This window comes from Sinocyclocheilus grahami, unplaced genomic scaffold (assembly GCF_001515645.1).
Source record: "Sinocyclocheilus grahami isolate Dianchi unplaced genomic scaffold, SAMN03320097.WGS_v1.1 scaffold124.1, whole genome shotgun sequence".
Taxonomy (NCBI): Eukaryota; Metazoa; Chordata; class Actinopteri; order Cypriniformes; family Cyprinidae; genus Sinocyclocheilus; species Sinocyclocheilus grahami.
In genome coordinates, this window is record NW_015505303.1 from 113,165 (window position 1) to 136,352 (window position 23,188).

Genomic DNA, 23,188 nt, shown 5'->3' on the forward strand with positions numbered 1-23,188 from the left:
GGACTACGAACCCGAGCCAGGAGAGCATGTGGTCGACCTAGAGGCCCACTCCGTCCCGGAAATGGAGCTTTGTCATCGACCCGAGGATATGGATGCAGTTCAGGAATGCAGCCAGGTCCAAATGGAAATCAGAAGGCCGGACCTTCAAGCCGCGGGAAAAGCCCTCGCTGCCCATGCGGACGGAGAGCACACCGACACGGGTGGGTCCTGGAGCCGTCTGAGCACAGCCGAGCAGCCCGTGCTTGTGAACTACAGGTGCACAGATTACAAGGAATCCTTCTCGCCGAAGGTGGAGGCTGCAAACGAGGTCAGTGCTCTCGAATCCAGCCCCTGTCTTCTGCTCCCCAGCTCCATCTCAGACTCCCAGCCCTCTGTGGTCTTCTTGCATTCCCTTCCCGCTCAGGTTCCGTCGGAGCCTGAAACTGGACTGTCTCTGGCTGTCGAATATGACTCCAATCCCCTGTTAAGCCGTCCTACCGATCTGGAGTGTGAACTCATAGGCTTTACGCAGCCAGATCCCGAACCCGCATCCGATGCTCCCGGGTCGGAACTCAAAACTCACGAGGATGCTTTCCATGACATCCCGCACCCCTCAGATCACCTGGACTCCCTGTCCGCTGCGGAGGAGACCTCGCTGGGAGAATCGGTGGGTCAGAGCTGCATGAGTGACTTGTCTACTGTTTCCAGTAAGGACTCTCCCGAACTTCCAGCGGAGTTGGATCAGTCGCTCATGTCAGCAGCAGAGGCGGAGGATGTGAGCTCGCATCCTCTTCATCAGCAGAGCTTCAAAACGGATCTCAGCGAGCCCGACAGGGTGTCGGCGGAGACGAAAGACCCGGTTCTGTGTCCGGCGGAGCCCGGCGCCGTTGAGCGCCTGATGCTCGGCTCCGAGGTTCGAGTCACGCTGGATCACATCATCGACGATGCGCTCGTGGTGTCGTTTCGCTTGGGCGAGAAGATCTTCTCTGGGGTACTCATGGACCTTTCGAAAAGGTAAACACGGTACTTGTGCAAAGAAATTGCAGCTGTACATCCAGCATACTTCCCAAAGTTGGCTTTCGTGGCTGTCAGAAAGCTAAACAGCATCTTCACCATTACATATTGGTTTAGAAATAATATTTTAGTTCATGGTATAAGCTGTCACTATAGTTTAGATTATAGCTTTATTCTTTATAAAAATTAAGCCATTAATGTGACTGTTTTTGTCTGTTCTATTTTATTGTTTTACTCAATATTTATTGTTTAATTTTCCTAAATTAATTATGTATATAAATGCTGTATTGTATTATAATATATTGTATTATGGAAAATACTTATTTTGGTTGGTGTGTGACGGGCCACCATCTTTAAAAAAAAATGTTTAATGACATTTTAATAAACTGTGTAAATAGTGACATTAAACAGATTCAATTTGCAAAGTAATCCAGGTCATAAAAATGACATTACACAAGAATAAACAAAAACATTGAAGTCTGTCATTACAGGACACTGCTGTCACTACTTAAATTTTCATGTCACCCATATAACTACTTGTAACTAGGTATTCCTGATCATAACCTGGAAAACAGTGTTGTGCTGGTGATTAAAGGGGTCATATGCTTTTTTAAAGATCATTATTTTGTATATTTGGTGTAACAGAATATGTTGACATGCTTTAATGTTCAAAAAACACATTATTTTTCAAATACTGTACATTATTGTAGGTCCTCTATGCTCCGCCTCTCTCAAACGCTTCGTTTTCTACAAAGTCCCTCCTTCCGACAAGCGCAGTCTGCTCTGATTGGCCAGCTGACCCAGTGCATTGTGATTGGCCGAACACCACAAGCACTCGTCGGAAATGTAATGCCCCTCACCATAATCGCGAGCTTGTAACACTACAAAGAGAAAGGAAAACTTGAAATCGCATCATATGACCCCTTTAACACCCTACAAATTGTTCCCACAGTTTGTCTGTCTCAACACCCTCGTTCACACATTTTCTCTGGCTGTCAGGGATGAATCATAGCAGAACCCAATTTATAGTGGGATCTCCAGTCTCAATTCAATTCTCACTTGAGATAAGTCAACATAAAACATTCTTGTGAAGTTGCTGTGTAGGGAATGTGTCCTGAAGAACCTGTGTGGCATCATTGTTAGGAAGTGATTACCGTACATCACCTGGAAATTATCACCTGGACACTTTTAGAGAAATGTCTCAATGCTGATAAACCATAAAATCAAAAGTAATCAGTCATTCCAGGATTGAAATGATGCTGTGGTCATATTCCAAAGATGCCTATCATCTTTAGCCTGGCACCAATGACACAGACCAGGGATTGTCAAACGTTTTAATCAGCCAAACCCCTTAAGCGATAAATGTTTACTTGGAAAAATGCTCTGAGATTTCAAGTTAATATTTCAATAATTCAATGACAAATTTGCATGTTTTCAGTTTTCTGAGGTGAGGTCCGTGATGGTCACATGACATGCAAGTAAATAGATAAACTTATTTAAACTTTCTTTTTAGTTGTGATAGTGTCTAAGTCCTCATTATATTCACATTAGTGTTTTAAGAACCCAATCAAGCATAATAAAAAAAAATATATTTTTAACTTTTTTGAATTCAAAATTTTTTAAAGAAAGATTACTTCTGTGAATTACAATTGTAATGTAAAATAAAAATGAATCTTTATTAGTAATTCAAGTAATTATAACTTTATTTTACACCACAAGTTACAATATAATATATATGTTTAAATTAACTTTCAAATGCCAAAACCTCAATCTCAATCTTTTATTTTTGGGGAATGTAAGTGAAATGCTTTAGACTTCTGTCCACAAAAATGTCTGAAAATATGCGAATGTGTAAATGAAGTAAACCTAATGCACGTTGCATTCCCATTTGTACTTTAAACGCACAGCAAATGCAGAGATAGAGTTTGCTGAGCCATTCACTGAATCACTTCACTTTGTAACGCAACACATCAGACTATACATTATTTAATTAAATGGCAGCATTTGATTTGATGATCACACTAAGCTGTATTGCGACGATCGTGAAGCTCTATACTTTCATTTTACATTTAATGTAATTAATTATTAGCTCAACTCAGGAACCCCCTGTAGTTCCCTCACAAACCCGCTAGTTGTTCGCAATCCCCCGTTTGGGAAACCCTGACATAGATTGCAGACTAATATTTTAAATAATTATTATAGGTTAAAAAGCCTCTGGTTTTTCTTTTTCTTTTTAATATAAACTGTGGGATGAGTTGAAATCATGTTTTGTACTTCACAGCATGTCACAGATGCTGCCACTTAAGTTTAACTTAAGTCCTTAGTTTCCTTTAATGCCTGGTTCAGACTACACAATATTTTTGTCGGTCACGATAGTCACTGTGTCATATTACATGATTTTGACTCCTAAAATCTTGTCGTGTCGTGGACAAGAAACATGTCAGACTACACGTTGCTTCACCGACCATTCACGATGGAATCTTGCGTCCCGACGCCCATTGTCGTTTACGAATCCCCACGACACCTTACGTCAAGCAAATCGTGGCAAAATCGGGCTAAAATCGTGTAGTCTGAACCGGGCATAAGGCCCACAGCATTGGTGTTTAGAGTTTAACATGTTAATGATGAAATGCATTACAGCTCTGAATCTCAAACAGAAGCAAAAATATGTTCTTAATTGAGAAAGTGTCACTACCTCAGCTAATGTTTCATGTTTCAATGTGTAATTGCTGATGTTTTTAGGTGGTGACACAAGATGGACGTGGTGATGGATGGATAGATGGCTCTTCGTTCTATAATTGGTTAAAAGCATCTAATGTCCCACTTTCAAATGCCAAAATCTCAATCTTTTATTTTTGGGGAATGTAAGTGAAATGCTTTAGACTTCTGTCCACAAAAATGTCTGAAAATATGCGAATGTGTAAATGAAGTAAACTTAATGCACGTTGCATTCCCATTTGTACTTTAAACGCACAGCAAATGCAGAGATAGAGTTTGCTGAGCCATTCACTGAATCACTTCACTTTGTAACGCAACACATCAGACTATACGTTATTTAATTAAATGGCAGCATTTGATTTGATGATCACACTAAGCTTATGGGGCAGTATTTCCAGGGCACATTTTTTACACTATTATTCTACAGGATGGTATGCAAAATAGATTAAAAATATATATAATCTGATTTTGACACAAATAAGTATCAGTGTATTAGATAGAACATGCTTTTTTTTTTGTGTGCCTATTAAAGCTAAAGCTGGACCGTGTGTGCAAAGGTGTCAATTCACTTCTGAAATAAGCTGTATGGTGGTTGGTACTTTACTCTGCAGAATATAAATGATTGTGGAGTAAGTTCTTCTTGACCCACATTGGATATACAGTGAAAACTGTGAACAGGGTGATTGCCACAGATAATGGTTCTTTCAAGCCCAAGTGTCTGTTTTTGACATCCAAGAACGTTTTAGTATAACGTTTTGTTAGCAATGTTGCTTCATTGCGCTTTACTTATAATATCATGTTTTGGGCCAAACAAGATCAGCTTTCAGACAAAAAATGGTTTCAGTTCATTTGTTAGACTTGCCTGTTCTTCCTCCTTTTGTAGAGGTGTATATATACTATTATAATGTAATAAAATTTACTACACTAGGAAAGAATACTGTAATTTTGAAAACGAAAGCCACCACAGTTGGAGGCATTTTATCCTATCATGTATTTCAGTCAGCTGAAGTGGCATTTTATCCGATCATGTTGTATGGAACTGTATTATTGTTGCTAAATAATCTGTACCCCTGCTTTGTCAGTTAATCACTTTCCTATCTCCTGAATGCAAACATGACCAGATGAAATTACCTTTAAATAAAAGCAGAGCAATAATGTGACTGATGCAAAATAATTCGTGCTTTAAGACTTCACCGTAATTCTTCAGTTGTATGATAGAACAATCATATATGTGCTTGATTTTTTTTTATTGCATATGAGTAGCTGTAATATAGTAGTGCATGCTTGAATTTTTTTTTTTAGATTTGAGAAAGCAGATTAGACCCCATCCACATTGAGTTTAATTTTAGTGTCTTTGTCGTTTCTCTTCTTCTGTACCTCAGGTTTGGACCTTATGGGATTCCTATAACCGTGTTCCCCAAAAGAGAGTATAAGGACAAACCAGAATCTATGCAGCTAAAGACGGAAGCATTCCAGTCAGAGACAGATAAGGATGTCACTCAAGGACCTAGTGATGCCCCCATTAAGGACCCTACGGATGCTCCGGATGCCTCTCTGAAGGACCCTGCTGAGACTCATGCAGTGCCCCAGCCCTGTCCCAACCCTCAACCCAACCCATGGACCTCAAAACCACCTCCTTTGTTTCAGGAGGGGGCCCCTTATCCACCTCCACTGTTCATCAGCGACACCTACAACCAGACGTTACCTCAGCCTCTACCACGCAAAATCAAGCGGCCCAAGCGTAGGCTGTATAGAGAGGAGCCCACTTCTATAATGAATGCCATCAAGCTCCGACCAAGACAAGTTCTGTGTGATAAATGTAAAGGGGCTGTAGTGCAAGGGGACAAGCGTGAAACACGCAGAGGCCCCATTTCAGACTGCCGAAGTGACGATGCCAAAAGACGGCGTAATGACAGCGCAGCGGCAGCTGCTGGTAAGCGGTCCCGTAGTGATCCACGTTCTGACGAGAAGGGCCGTGGTATTGATGGGCCCAAACGGCAGGGTTCGGCTGTACGGGTGTCGTCGGCCACCGCCTCTTCTCTGGGCCATAGTCAGGTCAAAGGTGCAGCTGTAGGGAACAAAATGGTGAAGGGGGTGTCTACTACAACCACGTCCTCGGCCAACTCTCGAGTGCAGCTCAATGCCAAAAAAGTGCTTCAGAGTAAAAATGTCGACCACTCCAAAGCACGAGAGGTGCTGAAGATGGCCAAGGCTCAAAGAAGACATAGAGAGACAGTCACAGGCAGTAGCGGGAAGACCAAGGCTATAACCAGGGCTGCTGCCCTCCAGGAAGCCCACCAAAAGGTCCACTTCACCAGGCGACTGCAGCAGATCAGTGGAGGAGGGCCAGGTTCCAACCCCCTGCCACCCAGGATGCGCATCAAGCCCCAAAGGTACCGTAACGAAGAGAACGATTCTTCCTCATGTAAGCTGCCTTGCTTGGAGAAAGTGCCGGGAGGGGGCCGTTTACCGCTGCCTAAACCAGCCCTGCCCTGCTGCACCTCCACACGCTCCTCCTCCTCCTCCTGCTCTGAAAGCCAAGTCGCCACAGCTGTAGAGCCCCACAGGCCAGAAAAAGCAATCGAGTCCCTGCTCAGCCAGGCCCAACCCGAGCCCCTCCCAGCCCCGGAATACAGGGAACCCCGAGCTGAGCCAGAGGAACAGGAGGGGCGGGAGGAAAAGCGGGAGACGCGTGGGAGCAAGGCTGGTAACCTAGTGGTCTACATGACCCTTAACCCCAACCATCCCGACTCCTCTAGTACCTCCATGTGCAGCATCGATAGTGCAGATGACTTAAAGTCATCAAACTCTGAGTGTAGCTCTACCGAAACGTTTGACTTCCCCCCTCCTGGTGATTTGCGTTCGGCCCCTGCCCCTGGCACATCCTCCGCTTTTGCTTCTGCATCTCCCTCTGCTCCTAAGGATGACAAAAATTTCAGTAAATCCCTCAAAGCTGCTGTCTTTTCCAAAAACGTCACGAAGTGCGTTGCCTTGGATGGCAGGACAATTTGTGTAGGGGAAATAGTTTGGGCCAAAATCCTTGGCTTCCCTTGGTGGCCCGCCCGCATCCTAGCCATCACAGTGAGTCGCAAAGATAATGGGCTCTTAGTCAGGCAGGAGGCTCGGGTCTCTTGGTTTGGGTCACCCACCACTTCCTTCCTGGCCATTACTCAACTTGCCCCATTTCTAGAAAACTTCCAGTCTCGCTTTGACAAGAAGAGAAAAGGCCTGTATCGTAAAGCCATCACTGAGGCCGCCAAGGCTGCCAAGCAGCTCACACCCGAGGTCCGAGCCTTGTTAACTCAGTTTGAGACGTGAGGTGGTGTGTCTTCTTGGTAAGGTAGGCAAAACAGGCACTCGAGTTGGCCCTGTACCCCTTCTGACACCTCTCAAACTTTGCTGTACCCAGTCAGCTTCCAGAGTGTAATCCAGAAAAGGCAACCAGGACTAATTTATTTTCGTTGCGAAAGCAAGAGAAGGGAATTGAATTGAGTAAATGAAAGCAAACGGTTCTCATGTCAAGTATCTAGTGTTCTCCCCTACGTAACCAGTCTTATGATCTTGTCATATCATCATACATTTATTATAATGAAAACAGATGATGGATATTTCTAGGAAAAGGTTTTATGGGTTTTTGAGTGGTAATGATATTTGTTTGCCTTGAAGTTGTTCTTGGTCAATGTCTGCTGTCAAATGTCCCTGTAAACATGAAAAGAGTGTTTTTTTTTAGCTTGATTAGCTTTCGCCGGAAGAATTAGGCATGTGTGAAAATGTCTGCTTGAACCCATTCTCAAACCAACTAAACTGTGGCCGGTCGGCTGCTACTTATTCTGGATCCCTAATTTAGCACAGTTAATGCTTCCTTTTGGATGATCAGAGAAAGTGTTTTAGGTTCAGATTCCTGCTGCATTTTCTATCACTACAGTGTTTCTAGACGTCCTTATGTGTCCAGCCTCCCTTACGTTAACCCAAGTCTTGGATTTCACTTAGGCCATCCTTGAATTGTTTTCTTTTATCATGGAAGTTGTGTAACAAAGTTGACCTTGCTGGGTAGTGCCTCGCTCAGGTAGAAAAAGGGACTTAATTGGTGCTGATCTTTCTCGGACGTTCTGAGACGACTAATCCAAGTGCAGTGATCTGAGCAGACGGCTGTTGATCTGGGCATGGCTCTTGGCCAGCCTTGGCTTTGCAGCCAGTCGCGCTGCTGTTACGGGGGGAGGTGCCTGTAAGCCGAAGTCACCTCAAGTGCCACTGTGGGGAGAACACAGCGACTCTGTAAACGCAGAGAGTATCACCTCAGACATGGAGAAACCTGCCAGCCTATCTGTGTGTCCTCTTTCCCCACCCCTCGCAGCTACAACATCTGCTTCCCAAGCTCATTCCTCCCTAATCTACTTGCCCTGTTCAAAGCTTCTTTTTCTTTTCCTCCACTTGTTTTGCTCCCTCCTGCCGTTGTCATATGTTTGCATCTTAGACTGCTTTTTAAATGTCTGATTATGGCGAAAATGTTCCTGTTACTCAGCCAAGTCGAAGCCTGAACTTCAGTGTTATTATTCTCGGAGTTATTTTAAGTGTAATGGCCCACTGTACCAACACAGTTAGAAGAAGCTGATTTTCTCTGTTCTTTAAACATTAGATGACTGAAATGAAGCAATTTCCGAAAAGTTAATGTCTATTAGCCAGTGGATGATTCCAAAATATAGGTTACACTGGATAATTTCTTTTTTTTTAAAAAGATCTTAGAATCTTACATCTCAAAGTGTATAGTTTTCTTTTTAATATTTATAATTTAATAATCCTGTTTGAGATCAATTCTGACCGTCTGTTGTTGTTTTTTCCCCCTTCTCCAGTGCTGCAACTCTGAAGGGCTGCTGATTGGTCCGTTGCCCAAAGCACAGTCATTGGTCAAGAGCCAATCAGATGAGAGGAGCCATCCACATTTGGAGAAGCAGGTGTAATGGAGAAATTATTTTTATTTAAGAAAATAATTATATATTTATTACAATGAATTACAGACTCTCCACCTATTTCCCGATCCGTCATGCTGAAATGAATTTTTCAAACCATTTTTCTTTAAGCAGGCTTTTGTTCAAACTATGTGAAAGGACACTTGCAAATACTGAACAGCACAGGGGAGTTATGGCCATTGTGGATTGTAGGTGGCGATCCAGCACACGTTAAAGCAGGGTTTTAAGTGTTTGAAAGAGATAACTTATTAAATTAAATCATATTTGATGTAAAAATGCAATACATATTGCATGTGCTATGCTTCACCGTACAATTACAGAGGATTGGGTCTTATTGTGCTTCTAGTCCTCTATCCCAACATCTGTGCTCCTTTATATTGAGAAATTCTGAGCCTTAATACAGTCTTGACTGTTCTTGAAGAGAGCTTGAAGTTTTCCACTCTGTGGCACACCACACGTTCAATGATCAATGCAATCTGTACAGCGTTACAAATCACTTTGACCCGCTAGTTGATTTTGACCTTTTTTGTGCTCCTCTCCACTTATAAATGATTTTCTTATTATACAAGTTAAACAAGACCGTAAGAACGCATCTTTTCTATCAGTCTTTGCTTCAAGGTTTTCCTGTTAGCATCATTCATTGCACATGTTCAACCTGAGGCCTGTAAAAAGGGAATTTAGAGTGAGCGAGAAACAGCTGCTCGCTGTTGTACATACGTGCGTTTCAGTACAATCGGAGCATTCTACCGGCTATACATATGAAGATGGTGGTCGTGGGCATACATTTGTTTTATTATTGTATTAAATGTATAGCTCTATGAAATTAAACCGGTTTTCTGCCTTGTACCAAGCTGTGTGTTCTGTGTATTCTTTAGTAATAAATCATGCTGTATTAATTACATACAAGAAACGACACAATGGACAATGCAGACAGGATCTTATCCGCTGGTTTAATGTGAACGCAGGTAAGGGTGAAGTGCTGAAGGCCCATTATCTCGTTGCTCATGACTGACAGTCTGGATCACTGACGCCAGCTTCACAGCAAATTTAACATTCTGGCAAGCCAAAAAACTAAATCTAAAAACCACTTGACACAAGCTGATAATTTAATTTGTCAATGGAAAAACAGCTTTACATTACTTGTATCAATGAATTAGTGCAGACTGGGGATATGATTGAATAGTCAGAGACTGAGCGGACACTTGAAAGGGGCAGTTCACTGTTGTGCCACTCCATAAAAACACACTGAAAAGCTATCTGTTGTTGTTATTGGGATTCTGAACAAAGTTGATGGAGTAGGATCCTGTGTTGGCGTCTTGGTTGACCTGGAAGTTGGAGGTGGAGAGACCAAAGGGTCGTAAAATCATGTTGCCCAAGTCCTTCAGCTTACCTGAGAAGAACAAGAGAAGGCAAATAAATTATCTGCCAACAACAGAAAGCTATGAATACAGAAGTAGTCTTTAACAGGTAGTTAAAAAAAACTGCTGACCAAGACTGCGTTTATCTGATCAGTAAAAACAGAAATACTGTAAAATATATTTACATTTCTATTATATATTTAAAATTTTAATTTATTCCTGTGATAGCAAAGCTGAACTTTCAGCAGTCTTCAGTGTCACATGATCCTTCAAAAGTCTAATTTGCTGATTTGTTTTTTTAAGAAAAAACATGTTGAAAGTCATCTTTTGTAAGAATGTCTTTTATGTCCATTTTGATCGATTTAATGAATTCTTGCTGAATAAACGTTTTAAGTTAAGTCTTAAAGTAGTGGGTTTCTATGAATAAAATGAAAATATGCTTTAAACAAAATGACAATATTAACAGCTAAAAACTGGTCTAAATGTTTATCCCTCCTACATTAAAATATATTAAAGGGGTCCTATTATGCTTTTTCACTTTTTCAACTTTAGTTAGTCTGTAATGTTGCTGTCCACTTCAAAAGGAGATATTTTATTTAACAGAAATCAATATTCAAAAACTACCACGAACGACTCGTTTGGACTACACTGCATATTTTCCGGGATTTGTGATATCACAAATATCGACGAATGGGATGAGACCTGGTTGAGCTGCACTAGAGAAGACAACGAGTGTTATCACTATGTCGGAGACACGCTAGCTTTCCCAAGACAGACGATCTTAAGAGTGGTTACAATCATCCGGGTTGAAATCGCGCTCAAATTGATTTGATTTTGATGCAATATTTACACTGAAGCTTGCAGGCGGCTATGGTAAGGGGGCGTGACATTTCCCGACCAGGCGCCGAGTGGAGCCAATCACAACACACACTGGCCCAGCTAACCAATCACAGCACATTTGATACAGGAACTATTCGAGCCAGATTGGGGAGAGAGGTGTTGTCATAATGTAAAATATGTGAAAAACAACCTAGTATGAGAGCCTGTTCTGGTACACCTCCAAAACAAAATCAAGACTTTGTGAAAGAGCATAATAGGACCCCTATAAATAAAATTTAAATGTAAAGTATGACATGATGCTGTACATCAATAATGAACATGTTATTAGAGCTGCAATCAATTTAAGCCTTATAATAAAGTGTGCAAATACTTTTCATTAACATGTTTCATAGGCTAGGCTTTAAATGCAACACTCAATTTTGGTCCGAAAATAGGTTGAAGAGTCTAAAGGTGTAAAGCGATTGTGGAGAGCTTTGTCTCTGTGACTGGACTGCAGTCAGATCAATATGAAGTGTTGAGCAGCCACACCCTCACTGTGAACTGCAGGAAATTCAGCCTGACAGCAACAGTCTTTACCTCAAACTGGAAATCTGATCCTTAGAGGAAACTTACAGTGGCTGCAACATTTATCAATAATACCTTGAAACCAGCATGTGCTCTGAGAAAGTGCAGCAACATTTAACCAGTAATGGAAAACTGCACAAATCAATGCTACACTACTTAGTTATTGCTTTAAATGTCTACTCGAGGAACAAACAGATGTGCATTTTCTATTTTATTAGAGATCAGATGATCTTTATGATCAATATTAATACCAACGTATTAAATATGCTTCATTGTCTGACAACTGATATATAAACCATTGTTGTTTTGAATTATTTCTGCTTTTTGACATAGTAATAAAATAATCCTTAGACATTAGGATTAAGTTTACAAATATATCATTAATTATTATTCTATCACTTTTATTATTAATGTTATTTTTATTTATTATCATTCTGCTTTTTGACCCAATAAAATGATAAGACATAAGAATTAAAAATTAGATACATTTATTATTAATAACAATAACAATAATAAATGTGAGTGAATGAAAAATAAGAAATATTTTGCCAACCATCAGTCGCTCCAGGAACTGCAGTGGAGTGAGGGAGGCCGGCTTGAGTGAGCGGCGGTGGGCTTGAGAATGGCGCGGCCGGCGGATTCGACAAAGGAGACTTGCGGCAACCACATGTGACGACCCTGGGCTGGACTCCGCTTCGTCCACGGTGAAAGCCGATCTGGCGATCCACAGCGCGAAGTTGATGCATTTCCTCAGCGACCAGCACGGATCAGCTCTAGACATGACGAAGCAGATATCGTCCTCTTTTGGAAGGCCAAACAAAGTAGTTTCGCTTTCACAACAAAACACACAGCGCCTTCACGACATGGCGGCGGCAACAACAATACTACAGTGAGAATAAAAGTTACGCCTTCTTTCTTTGCGTGAACATTTGGGCGGCGTTATGCAAATCTTCCCACATCGTGACGTAGACATGTGGGGGCGTGTTAGAACGAGCCGTTTTAGTTAGGCGTGGTTGACTCTTAACTTTTATAAAGAATATCTCTTTGGATTTGAGACTTTAGTCTTTGCAACTTTACAGATCTTCTTTATGCACCAAGAGCTTGTAACACTCCAAAGAGAAAATAAAATTTTTATTTTTCAAGTTTCAATTGCCCATTCTTATGTTGCTTCAAACCGGTATACGTTTTCATTCATTCATTGTGCACAAAACACCATATCTGAGGCTGTTGATTTGAGATCATGAAATATGATGAAATGACAATGCAACACATGCATTAGATTATAGATGTATTCAAGCTTGAATGGGCTTGAACCTTTCTGGGCCTTGAACATGGTAGTTGCATTGCTGTCTATGCAGGGTCAGAAAGCTCTTGGATTTCATCAAAAATATCCTAATTTGTGTTCCGAAGATGAATGAAGGTCTTGCGGGTTTGGAACGACATGAGGGTGAGTAATTAATGACAGAATCGTTAATTATCGCTTTAATGATAATCATGTAGAGCAGTGGCTCTCAAGCAGGGGGCCTCAGCAGACTTCCAAGTGGGCCTCAAGCCAACTTAAAATGAATTAAAATAAGACAAAACAGTCCAGTCATTTTTATGAAGAATGTATGTTTACGAATATATATTCGTCTCGCACAAGAGAGCCGCATGTTTAGGAAGTCATGTAAAATTAATGTAAGTTCAACTTTTAAAAAGCATGTCTCGAGACTTTATGGCGGTTTTTCTGCATCCCATGTTTTTAAATGAAAAAAGTGCTCTTTATGATTGGTTTTCGGTCCTTTGTAGTAAACTATACATACATTTTGACAGCCCTAATGTTTACTACTAGTTATGCCAAGTTATAAAATAATTTATCTGATATTTTTAATAATCCTTAACTGATAAATCATTAATAATTGGAAAGTGATGTAAAAAGAATGGGAACCCTAATATTTACTTTACAGTAACTAGCAGTGTTGTTATGGACAGTGGAGGCCTTTGAGTCGAAATGCTGATGTAGAAACACTCACCATACAGGCCTCTCTAGCTGCAGGGATGCCCGGGTCTTTCTCTAAGACACTTTTATAGTCCTCTAGAGCTTCATCAAGCTTGTCTGTCTTCTCGTAGAGTTCTGCTCTCCGCAGAATGGCACGGACATAATTTGGATTTAGTTCTATGGCTGTGGAAGACAAGACAATACACATTGTCTCCAAACCTTTGTGTCATGGCAGTTCAAATGTTCAAAATCATTTCCACAGGAAAAGAAAATTAAGATATAAATCAGAGACAGAACATAAAAATAGTGTGTTGTGAGTCGTGCACATTCTCTAGATACAAAACACATTAAAAAAAGACATTCCAAAAAAAAAGTGAGAATATCAATGGTGTGAAATATAGTACAGTCAGAACTGTAGATTTTGAAGGACATGACAAAATAATAATTGGATAATAACACTCACCTCTTTTTCTTCTTCCGTCAGGTCTTTCTCCAACTCACGCAGGTATTCCTCATCAAACTCGTTCACCTTGACCGTCTCCTCTTTAAATTCACTACTGAATGTCTTTTAAATATCGAGATAAAATAAAATGTAAATACACTAACAAGTAAGTGAATAAAATGTCATGTTTTATATTTTTTATTTTATTAATAAAATGAATCATCATATAAGCCAAACTGGGACAGCAGGTAAAGTAAGACAATTAGTACAATTACTGATTGATTGTTTTTTACATAACAGGAGACAATTAAATATAAAAGTCATTAGCTATTGTTAAAAGTTTAGTTGTAATATGATCTAAAAACGATCTCAGTTAGCACATGGAAAATCCACATGGAACCTCCACAAAATTATTGGATGATCTCTTACATTATATATATACCATCCTCTTTCTTGATCAAGCTGGTGAGACCAACTCGGGACAGTAAAAAGGAATATGTTTTTATGCTTTAACAAAAATCATGTTTGCATTTAACATTGGGAATATAAAGCTTTTATCAGTGCTCCAACATCAGTCTAACAAACACTGCCCCACCCTTGCACACTTCAGTATTTTGGCTGCAATGGAAGTGTTTTTTTTATGGGCCACATTGTTTATTGTTTGTGCTGTCACAAACAGTGGCTAAATGAGGCCAGCAGAACAGGAATACTAATATGAAGCCAGTCTGAGTTTTGGCAGTCTTCCTCTCTCACTTCCGAGTTCTCACTTGGGCAGCTTGATGTGTTGAGGAGCTGAGAGAATAACATGATAGACAGTTCTGGCTCAGAATGGGTCTATGTTCTGTGTCTGGCTCGCCTTTGGGCCACCTGGTAAATCCTGGCATAGCAAAAGATTGTAAAACCCACTCATAGGAAAAAAAACGCCCTTAAAACTTCACATATAACAAGCACGTATATTTTCAGCATATGACTTCACATTTCCACTGACAACAGTGAAAATAAAAGGGGAGAGAAGGACCAAGATAGAAACAGAAGTCTGTGTGACATCCTGGTATGCTCATGCAAGGTCTTATGATACATGTGGTGATACATTTAAATATAGAGGCAAACGTGACATCCAGGGAAAATAAGGAACACAAAAACTTTACATGCACCAACAAACAAAGCATTACAAACACTGCTAGCCTAAATCTGGCAGCTTCCAGAAATACTTGCAGTGTTTTTCTAATGGAAGCAAGTCACAGAAATAACAGAAATTTTAATAACAGGAAAAAATATGTATAAAATGTGATTGAGAACTGATGCCCTGTGCTGTGGATATGTTAAAACAAGTGTGATATTTGCAAATGGTCTTTTATTTTTCAAAGTGAACAGTGTTTTTCCTGGAGATTTGTCTTTAGTTAAAGGGTTAGTTCACCCAAAAATAAAAATTCTGTCATGAATTACTCACCCTCATGTCTTCCCAAACCTGTAAGTCCTTCATTCATCTTCAGAGCACAAATTAAGATATTTTTAATCAAATCAGGGCGCTTTCTGACTCTGCATAGACAGCAACACAACTAAAAAGTTCAAGGCCCAGAAAGGTAGTAAGGACATTGTTAAAATAATCCATGTGACATTCAACCGTATTGTTATGATGCTACGAGAATACTTTTTGTGCTCAAAGAAAACAAAAACAACAACTTTATTCAATGATTTCTTCTTTTCTGTGTCAAAATTCGACACACGTTCACAAGAGTACCACGACGCATGCATGTGCATAGATATGTATATATATATATACAGTATATATATATATACTGTATATATATGTGTGTGTGTGTGTGTGTGCATTCCTCTCTATATAAACAAGCCGCAGCACATCCGGGTTCTACATCAGAATGCATGCGTCGTGGTTCTGTTGTGAACACGTCAAATTCTGATACGGAAGAGAAGAATAGTTTAATAAAGTCATTATTTTTATTTTCTTTGAGCACAAAAAGTGTTCTCGTAGCTTCATAACATTACAGTTCAACCACTGATATCACATGGACCATTTTAACAATGTCCTTACTACCTTTTTGGGCCTTGAACATTTCAGTTGTGTTGCTGTCTATGCAGCGTCAGAAAGCTCTCGGATTTCATCAAAAATATCTTAATTTGTGTTCCGAAGATGAACGAAGGTCTTGCGGGTTTGCAACGACATGAGGGTGAGTAATTAAAGACAGAATTTTCATTTTTGCGTGAACTATCCCTGAAAAAAAAAACTGTCAAAAATGTACTCATCCTCAGACCATCCAAAATGTACATGAGTTTGTTTCTTCATCAGAACAGATTTGAATAAATTTAGCATTGTATCACTTTCTCACCAATGGATCCTTTGCAGTGAATGGGTGCCGTCAGAATGAGAGTCCAAACAGCTGATAAAAACATCACAAAAATCCACAAGTAATCCACATGTATATGAAAGAATTAAGAAAACTTGAAGTTTCAGAATGAATGTCTATGAATGAATGTCTAATTATGAAACAGTTTGAATTATGATCAGCTTGGATATTGAATTCTGTTTACATGTAAACATGTTGTCCATATTCTAAACATCACAGATGCAAAAGGACTTGTAGTATATAAAAAGCCATACACATCCCTGAATATATTTTCCAAAGGTATCACTTTAAATCACATATGTCAAGTGGACACTTACATATAACAGGGATATAACAGAACACAGATAACAGGGACCTTCACAAATGAAATTTATTTCTTCATTATGCACTTGTCTCGAGAGAAAGGAAAATAAGTCTTTATATACTACAGCACATAATATGACACTAAATATAGAGAGAGAAATTTTACATGGTCCACTTAGTAAATAAGATGTACAAGTGTGAAGGAGAAAAACATAACAGGAGAAAAGCACACATTCTTCTTTTGCTAATAAAGCACTGATGTTTCCCTTGAAAACATTTTGGTTGCACAAAACAAACAAATCAAGGCTGAATTAAATTGAAAGTGAAATATATTTTCCTTTTATATCCACTGAATCGAACAGTAAATGTAGAACCAATGACCACATTTTCTTATTACGAAGTATTGTTGTGTAATACATTTACACCTTGAAAGAATCCAATTTGCTGGTTCAGAGCACACACAATATGTTGTTTTGTGCCTTAAATTGTTCAGTCAAATGTTTGCTTTTCATGCCATCCATTCATTTGTTAAAAAGTGTGCTGTAATGACCCAAAACCAAAATCAGTTTAGACATCTGACATCTTCAACACCCTCACCTTTTGAACTGGAAATCACAAGGCGTCACGGATTTACCTCTAACTGTGAATCTAACTGGATAATCTTGACCAGTCCAATAAGCATTATTATAAAACTGACACAACCTGAATAATAACATGAAGATCAAAAGGGAAATAAATAAATGAAGTGAACAGACCAGTGAGCAAGTCATACTGAGTTTTATCAGTGCTGCTCACAGCTGTGCACAGAAGTCCAGGTGCAGAGCTGATCCCTTTATTCATGCAAAAGTTACTACAATCATAGCCACTATAGTCAAACAGGCCAAATATAGACTCTTCACGATCTACAAATTTGAAACAGTATGTGCACAATAATACATATGTACTGATGTTGGTAAAGGTGAAAAAGTAGTGATTTTGGTATTTCAAATAACCTCAGATTTCCAACCCATCTCGTTCACAGACTGCAAAAGACTTAACATTGTAAATCTGTAAAGTTCTTTTTTTATTTTCATTAAATTAAAGGGTTAGTTCACCCAAAAATGAAAATTCTGTCATTAATTACTCACCCTCATGTCGTTCCAAACCCTTAAGACCTCCGTTCATCTTCGGAACACAAATTAAGATATTTTTGATGAATTCCGAGAGCTCTCTGAAGCTCCCATAGACAGCAATTTAATTACCATGATCAAGGTCCAGAAACGTAGTAAGTACATTGGTAAAATAATCCACAAAACTCCATGTGACATCAGTGGTTCAACCGTAATTTTACGAAGCTGTGAACATACTTTTTGTGCGCAAAGAAAATAAAAACAACGACTTTATTCAACAATTTGTCTCCTCCGCTTCACCCTGGCGCCATTTTGGAGAGTATCCACTGAACATAAACAGTGTATGCTATTCTGTGTCAGCTGCGTCATGCGGATATGTTTTCTACGTTGTTTACGCTTTGATCTCAACGAAAACAACGTATCCGCGTGGCGCAGCTGACACCGAACAGCATATGTTGTTTACTTATGTGATACTCTCCAAACTGGCGCTATAGGGTGACGCGGAGAAGACGAATTGTTGAATAAAGTCGTTTTTTTTTCTTTGCGCACAAAAAGTATTCTCATAGCTTCGTAAAATTACGGTTGAACCCCTGATGTCACATGGATTATTTTACTGATGTCCTTGCTATGATTCTGGACCTTGATCATGTTAGGACCCTTGCTGTCTATGCAGGGTCAGAGAGCTCTCCGATTCCATCAAAAATATCTTAATTTGTGTTCCGAAGATGAATGGAGGTCTTACAGGTTTGGAATGACATGAGGGTGAGTAATTAATGAAAAATCTAGTAAACACTGCTATATAGCCTTATTGAGTGCAACAGTCAGGTTCCAGAAGTAAAAATCCCATTTATTTTGTTCATAAGGGAATAGGAACTTCATAAGGTTCATAAGTTTAAAAAAAAATTTAAACTTTAAAGACAGACTTAACTACGTGTTTGTTAATCAGTGGTACATGCTCACATTGAAGCCATCAGCCCGCTTGATTTAAACTTTTTTTTATATCATGTTTGACATTAAAATTCCTGATGAAAACCACATTACCCATCATTCTAGGCCACGACTTCCCCACTGCTATATAGCCTTACTGAGTGCAACAGTCAGGTTCCAGAAGTAAAAATCCCATTTATTTTGTTCATAAGGGAATAGGAACTTCATAAGGTTCATAAGTTTAAAAAAAAATTTAAACTTTAAAGACAGACTTAACTACGTGGTTGTTAATCAGTGGTACATGCTCACATTGAAGCCATCAGCCCGCTTGATTTAAACTTTTTTTTATATCATGTTTGACATTAAAATTCCTGATGAAAACCACATTACCCATCATTCTGCAAAGAAATCTCCACGACAAAGAAATCATGCCAAAACAACCCCTTAAGTCTCTCATATACTCTCTCAAACTATATTTTGTAATAAACATAAAATATATTGTTTGTGTGTATAAACTATAATCAACATCTTTAAAGGGATAGTTCACCCAAAAATGGAAATTCTGTCATCTCACCCTCATGTCGTTCCAAACCCGTAAGACCTTCATTCATCTTCGGAACACAAATGAAGATATTTCTGATGAAATCCGAGAGCTTTCTGACCCTGTTGTGTCATGGTACTCTCATGAATGGGGGTGGATGCTGACGCAGAAGAAGATAATTGTTGAATAAAGTTGTTCTTTTTGTTTTCTTTGCGCACAAAAAGTATTCCTCCCATAGACAGCAATTTAATTACCATGATCAAGGTCCAGAAACATAGTAAGTACATTGGTAAAATAATCCACAAAACTCCATGTGACATCAGTGGTTCAACCGTAATTTTACGAAGCTGTGAGCATACTTTTTGTGCGCAAAGAAAATAAAAACAACGACTTTATTCAACAATTTGTCTCCTCCGCTTCACCCTGGCGCCATTTTGGAGAGTATCCAGGAAATTCTGTCATCTCACCCTCATGTCGTTCCAAACCCGTAAGACCTTCATTCATCTTCGGAACACAAATGAAGATATTTTTGATGAAATCCGAGAGCTTTCTGACCCTGTTGTGTCATGGTACTCTCATGAATGGGGGTGGATGCTGACGCAGAAGAAGATAATTGTTGAATAAAGTTGTTCTTTTTGTTTTCTTTGCGCACAAAAAGTATTCTCGTAGCTTCATAATATTAAAATTGAACCACTGATGTCACGTGTACTTTTTTAACAATGTTCTTACTACCTTTCTGTGCCTGGGAATGTTTCAGTTTCATTGCTGTCTATGGGAGGGTCAGAAAGCGCTCGGATTTCATCAAAAATATTTTAATTTGTGTTCTGAAGATGAATGAAGGTCTTACGCATCTGGAACAACATGAGGGTGAGTAATGACAGAATTTTTATTTTTGGGTGAACTATCCCTTTAAATGAATAAAAAGCTCAATTGTTTCCCAATACTTCATGGGATTGTTTCCCTCACTGACATTAGTACAGAGTCTTGTACAATTTACAAATATGTTTTTGCTTTAAATTAAAGTTTGTAGTGTTGTGATTCACCTCGTAGCTGGTTTGTTTGGTTTATGCTTATAACTTTTTAAAACTCTCTATGGGAAAATAGAAGTAAATACCTCGGGAACCAAGGCAGTGGGAACAGTCGCACTTATTTACTGTCAAACATGACAACGCAGTCAAACTTCTTAACATGAAACAGGCACTATTTTCATGTCCCAGACTCGCTCTCTCTCGTTTTACACATACGCAACTGCCTCCATCATGCATCTTAGTTGTCAACTGCAGTGAAAGTTAAAAAATAGTGTTAAAAATATTACTCCATTGTTGCAGTGTTTGACTTTTTGCTATGTCAGTTGATTTGCATGGACTATTTTTTTCTTAGTGAAGCTTTAAGGGAATATGCAGATAAAATAATATAAACTCAAATCAATATTTCATGTTCATTTCTTTACTTACTTGTTTGCATCTGTGTCCTAATCACCTGGGCGGGGTTTATTTTGCAATAATTACAGGCTGACTGTACATTATTTCTTGCATAGCAGCTGCGACTCTCAAATTAAACAATGTTGACATGCATGAGAAGATGCCCGATGTATTTCACGTCTACAATACTGTATCAGATCCATCCAGAAAGAACTGAGAGACAGAGAAATCACTGGCACGAAAGTCACTATCGATATCAATCTAGATTGTAGTCTCAGGCGTGTGTCTAGATATCGGCCCATGCTCTGTCTCTCGCTTCCCATTCTGTCCATTGGCATGCTGGGACCCACTGTATAACAGCAAAGCCATCCTGTTACTTTTGCAAGGACTTGTCGCCCTAGAGCTGGATCTCACTGTACCAGGAAAAGGGCTCCCAGATAGGGAGGAAGAGGAAGAGGAGGTACAGGGGCCCCAGCCTGGAAGAAGGCCTGATGCCGGACGAGAGCCCACAACTCTGCTGAATAACGTTGGGCTGGGTTGCATTGGGGCCAGGGTCTGCTGACTGCTGTTCATGCAAATGGAGCTGGTGTCTGTGTAGACCTGGTTGGCCGAGCCTGTCTGGACGCGGTAGTTGTACGCCCTCCAGCCCTGTTGTTTCCTCTGCTGACACTGGCACCGTAAGATCCGAATGAAGGCCTGCTTGAACTCACGGCTGTAACAGGGGTAAATAATAGGGTTCAGGCAGCTGTTAAAGTAGCCCAGCCAGAAGATCACTTTGAAGAATGTTTCAGGAGGACGTAAACTGGTGTTAAACGACCCTAAAAATAGGAGACATAAAAGGGAATATTTGTAAAGAAATCTGCATGCACAATGCTTTTTCATCTTTCACCAATAGATGGCAGACTTTATTAACTCACATGTAAACTACAGAAATAAACAATCAAAGCTATTAAGATGTTTGTCAATCTTTTTCATTTTAATGACAATAAGCATATTTCCCCCAAATTCTCTAATGTTATGTGAACAGATATTTTACTTGAGTGTGTCTCATTAGTCTCACAACTAACAGTACAAAATACATATTCTTTTCTTTAAAATCTTGTACAAATACCTCTTTTTTGCAGTTTGATAATGCTAATGATGTGGGATAACATTAACTATCATTAAAATGTGTCACAAACACTTTTTTCTGATTTACACTCATTATAATTGGATGTTTTATGCATTTTTACAATGATATGATTACTTGTCAAATAAATGTGCCACGAAGGCAAACATATCTCTATATAAAACTGAAATAAATCTATATATAATATATAAATAGCATTAAATAAAATGTATATAATAATAAAATGTTATTCTTTATTTCTGTGTTTTGCTATTGGGATGGAATATGATCTTTATATGTTCTTGAAAGGTTTAATGGAAAGAAGTTTTAGCTGTCATATTTCAAAGCCTCTAATTCAACATTAAGTCTGTCCCGGTCTTAAAAAGTAAGTCTATTTTTGGAACACTCTCATCCTGTCATAAAGAGCAAAATTTGAATAACCCAATCTTTGCTGCACACTCTTTAAGCTTTTATTAAAATGGTTATCTTAAGTTTTTAAATTCCAAAATCTATGTTTTATGAGGAAGATTTATAATGCTTTTACAAGTGTACTCCAGCTTAAATCAACTGTCTATTTAAAGAAACAAGCCAGAAAATCTGTCCCTTCAAGATGTCCCATTTTCTAACTGCAAGTCTTTCTCAGGTTTCTATACTCCCCGGTCTCCAAAACATTTAAAAAAAGTTCGCACAGATCCATCATGCTTTTCCAGACTCTGACTGTAGCTTATCTTCACTCATGAGCTTACTAACTCACTCACTGCTTTTTCACTCGCTTGCAAATGCATGATGTGCAGCCCATACCCTTTTTTTATTTCTGTGTTTTGCTATTGGGATGGAATATGATCTTTATATGTTCTTGAAAGGTTTAATGGAATGAAGTTTTATCTGTCATATTTCAAAGCCTCTAATTCAACATTAAGTCTGTCCCGGTCTTAAAAAGTAAGTCTATTTTTGGAACACTCTCATCCTGTCATAAAGAGCAAAATTTGAATAACCCAATCTTTGCTGCACACTCTGTAAGCTTTTATTAAAATGGTTATCTTAAGTTTTTAAATTCCAAAATCTATGTTTTATGAGGAAGATTTATAATGCTTTTACAATTGTACTCCAGCTTAAATCAACTGTCTATTTAAAGAAACAAGCCAGAAAATCTGTCCCTTCAAGATGTCCCATTTTCTAACTGCAAGTCTTTCTCAGGTTTCTATACTCCCCGGTCTCCAAAACATTTAAAAAAAGTTCGCACAGATCCATCATGCTTTTCCAGACTCTGACTGTAGCTTATCTTCACTCATGAGCTTACTAACTCACTCACTGCTTTTTCACTCGCTTGCAAATGCATGATGTGCAGCCCATACCCTTTTTTGGCTCTGATCTTTCTAATTAGACAAAATCTTTTCCTCTTTTAATCCTAAATTTTCAAAGTTTATATATGTTGTACTTCAATAATTCCTCTAACAGGAACAGGAACAGGACGAATGACTGAAGTGATTTGGTCTAATTCGCTATGGTACGTATCAGCAGAGGCGGACAAAGTACTCAACTCCATTACTTGA

General features: G+C 39.1%; 3 protein-coding genes across 3 annotated transcripts in view; 1 reads left to right on the forward strand and 2 right to left on the reverse strand.

Moving 5' to 3' along the window:
* LOC107590086 (PWWP domain-containing protein 2A-like) overlaps window positions 1-7,175 on the forward strand; it is a 9,955-nt gene extending 2,780 nt beyond the window's left edge. Inside the window, exons 2-3 of the mRNA XM_016278706.1 lie at window positions 4-993; window positions 5,094-7,175. Coding sequence (XP_016134192.1) covers window positions 4-993; window positions 5,094-7,029 — 2,926 coding nt within the window. The 3' untranslated portion in view covers window positions 7,030-7,175. The remainder of the gene's footprint in view (window positions 1-3; window positions 994-5,093) is intronic.
* Window positions 7,176-8,598: 1,423 nt separating this feature from the next.
* LOC107590088 (tetratricopeptide repeat protein 1-like) lies at window positions 8,599-15,316 on the reverse strand. The gene is made up of 4 exons (XM_016278707.1): window positions 15,311-15,316; window positions 13,882-13,983; window positions 13,419-13,629; window positions 8,599-10,092 (listed from the first exon to the last, which is right to left on the reverse strand). The coding sequence occupies exons 1-4, from the start codon at window positions 15,314-15,316 to the stop codon at window positions 9,932-9,934; spliced, it is 480 nt and encodes a 159-aa protein (XP_016134193.1). The 3' UTR covers window positions 8,599-9,931.
* A 5,256-nt stretch (window positions 15,317-20,572) lies between these two features.
* Window positions 20,573-23,188, reverse strand: part of adra1ba (adrenoceptor alpha 1Ba) — a 7,024-nt gene continuing 4,408 nt past the window's right edge. Inside the window, exon 2 of the mRNA XM_016278724.1 lies at window positions 20,573-21,345. Coding sequence (XP_016134210.1) covers window positions 20,789-21,345 — 557 coding nt within the window. The 3' untranslated portion in view covers window positions 20,573-20,788. The remainder of the gene's footprint in view (window positions 21,346-23,188) is intronic.

Excerpts from the sequence above, each read along its gene's own strand:
- LOC107590088 (XM_016278707.1), bottom strand. Across the intron at positions 13,630-13,881 it reads TGACGGAAGAAGAAAAAGAG|ACAATGTGTATTGTCTTGTC; the intron begins GTGAGTGTTATT and ends AAAGGTTTGGAG. Across the intron at positions 10,093-13,418 it reads ATCAGCATTTCGACTCAAAG|TTTGCCTTCTCTTGTTCTTC; the intron begins GCCTCCACTGTC and ends GCAGATAATTTA.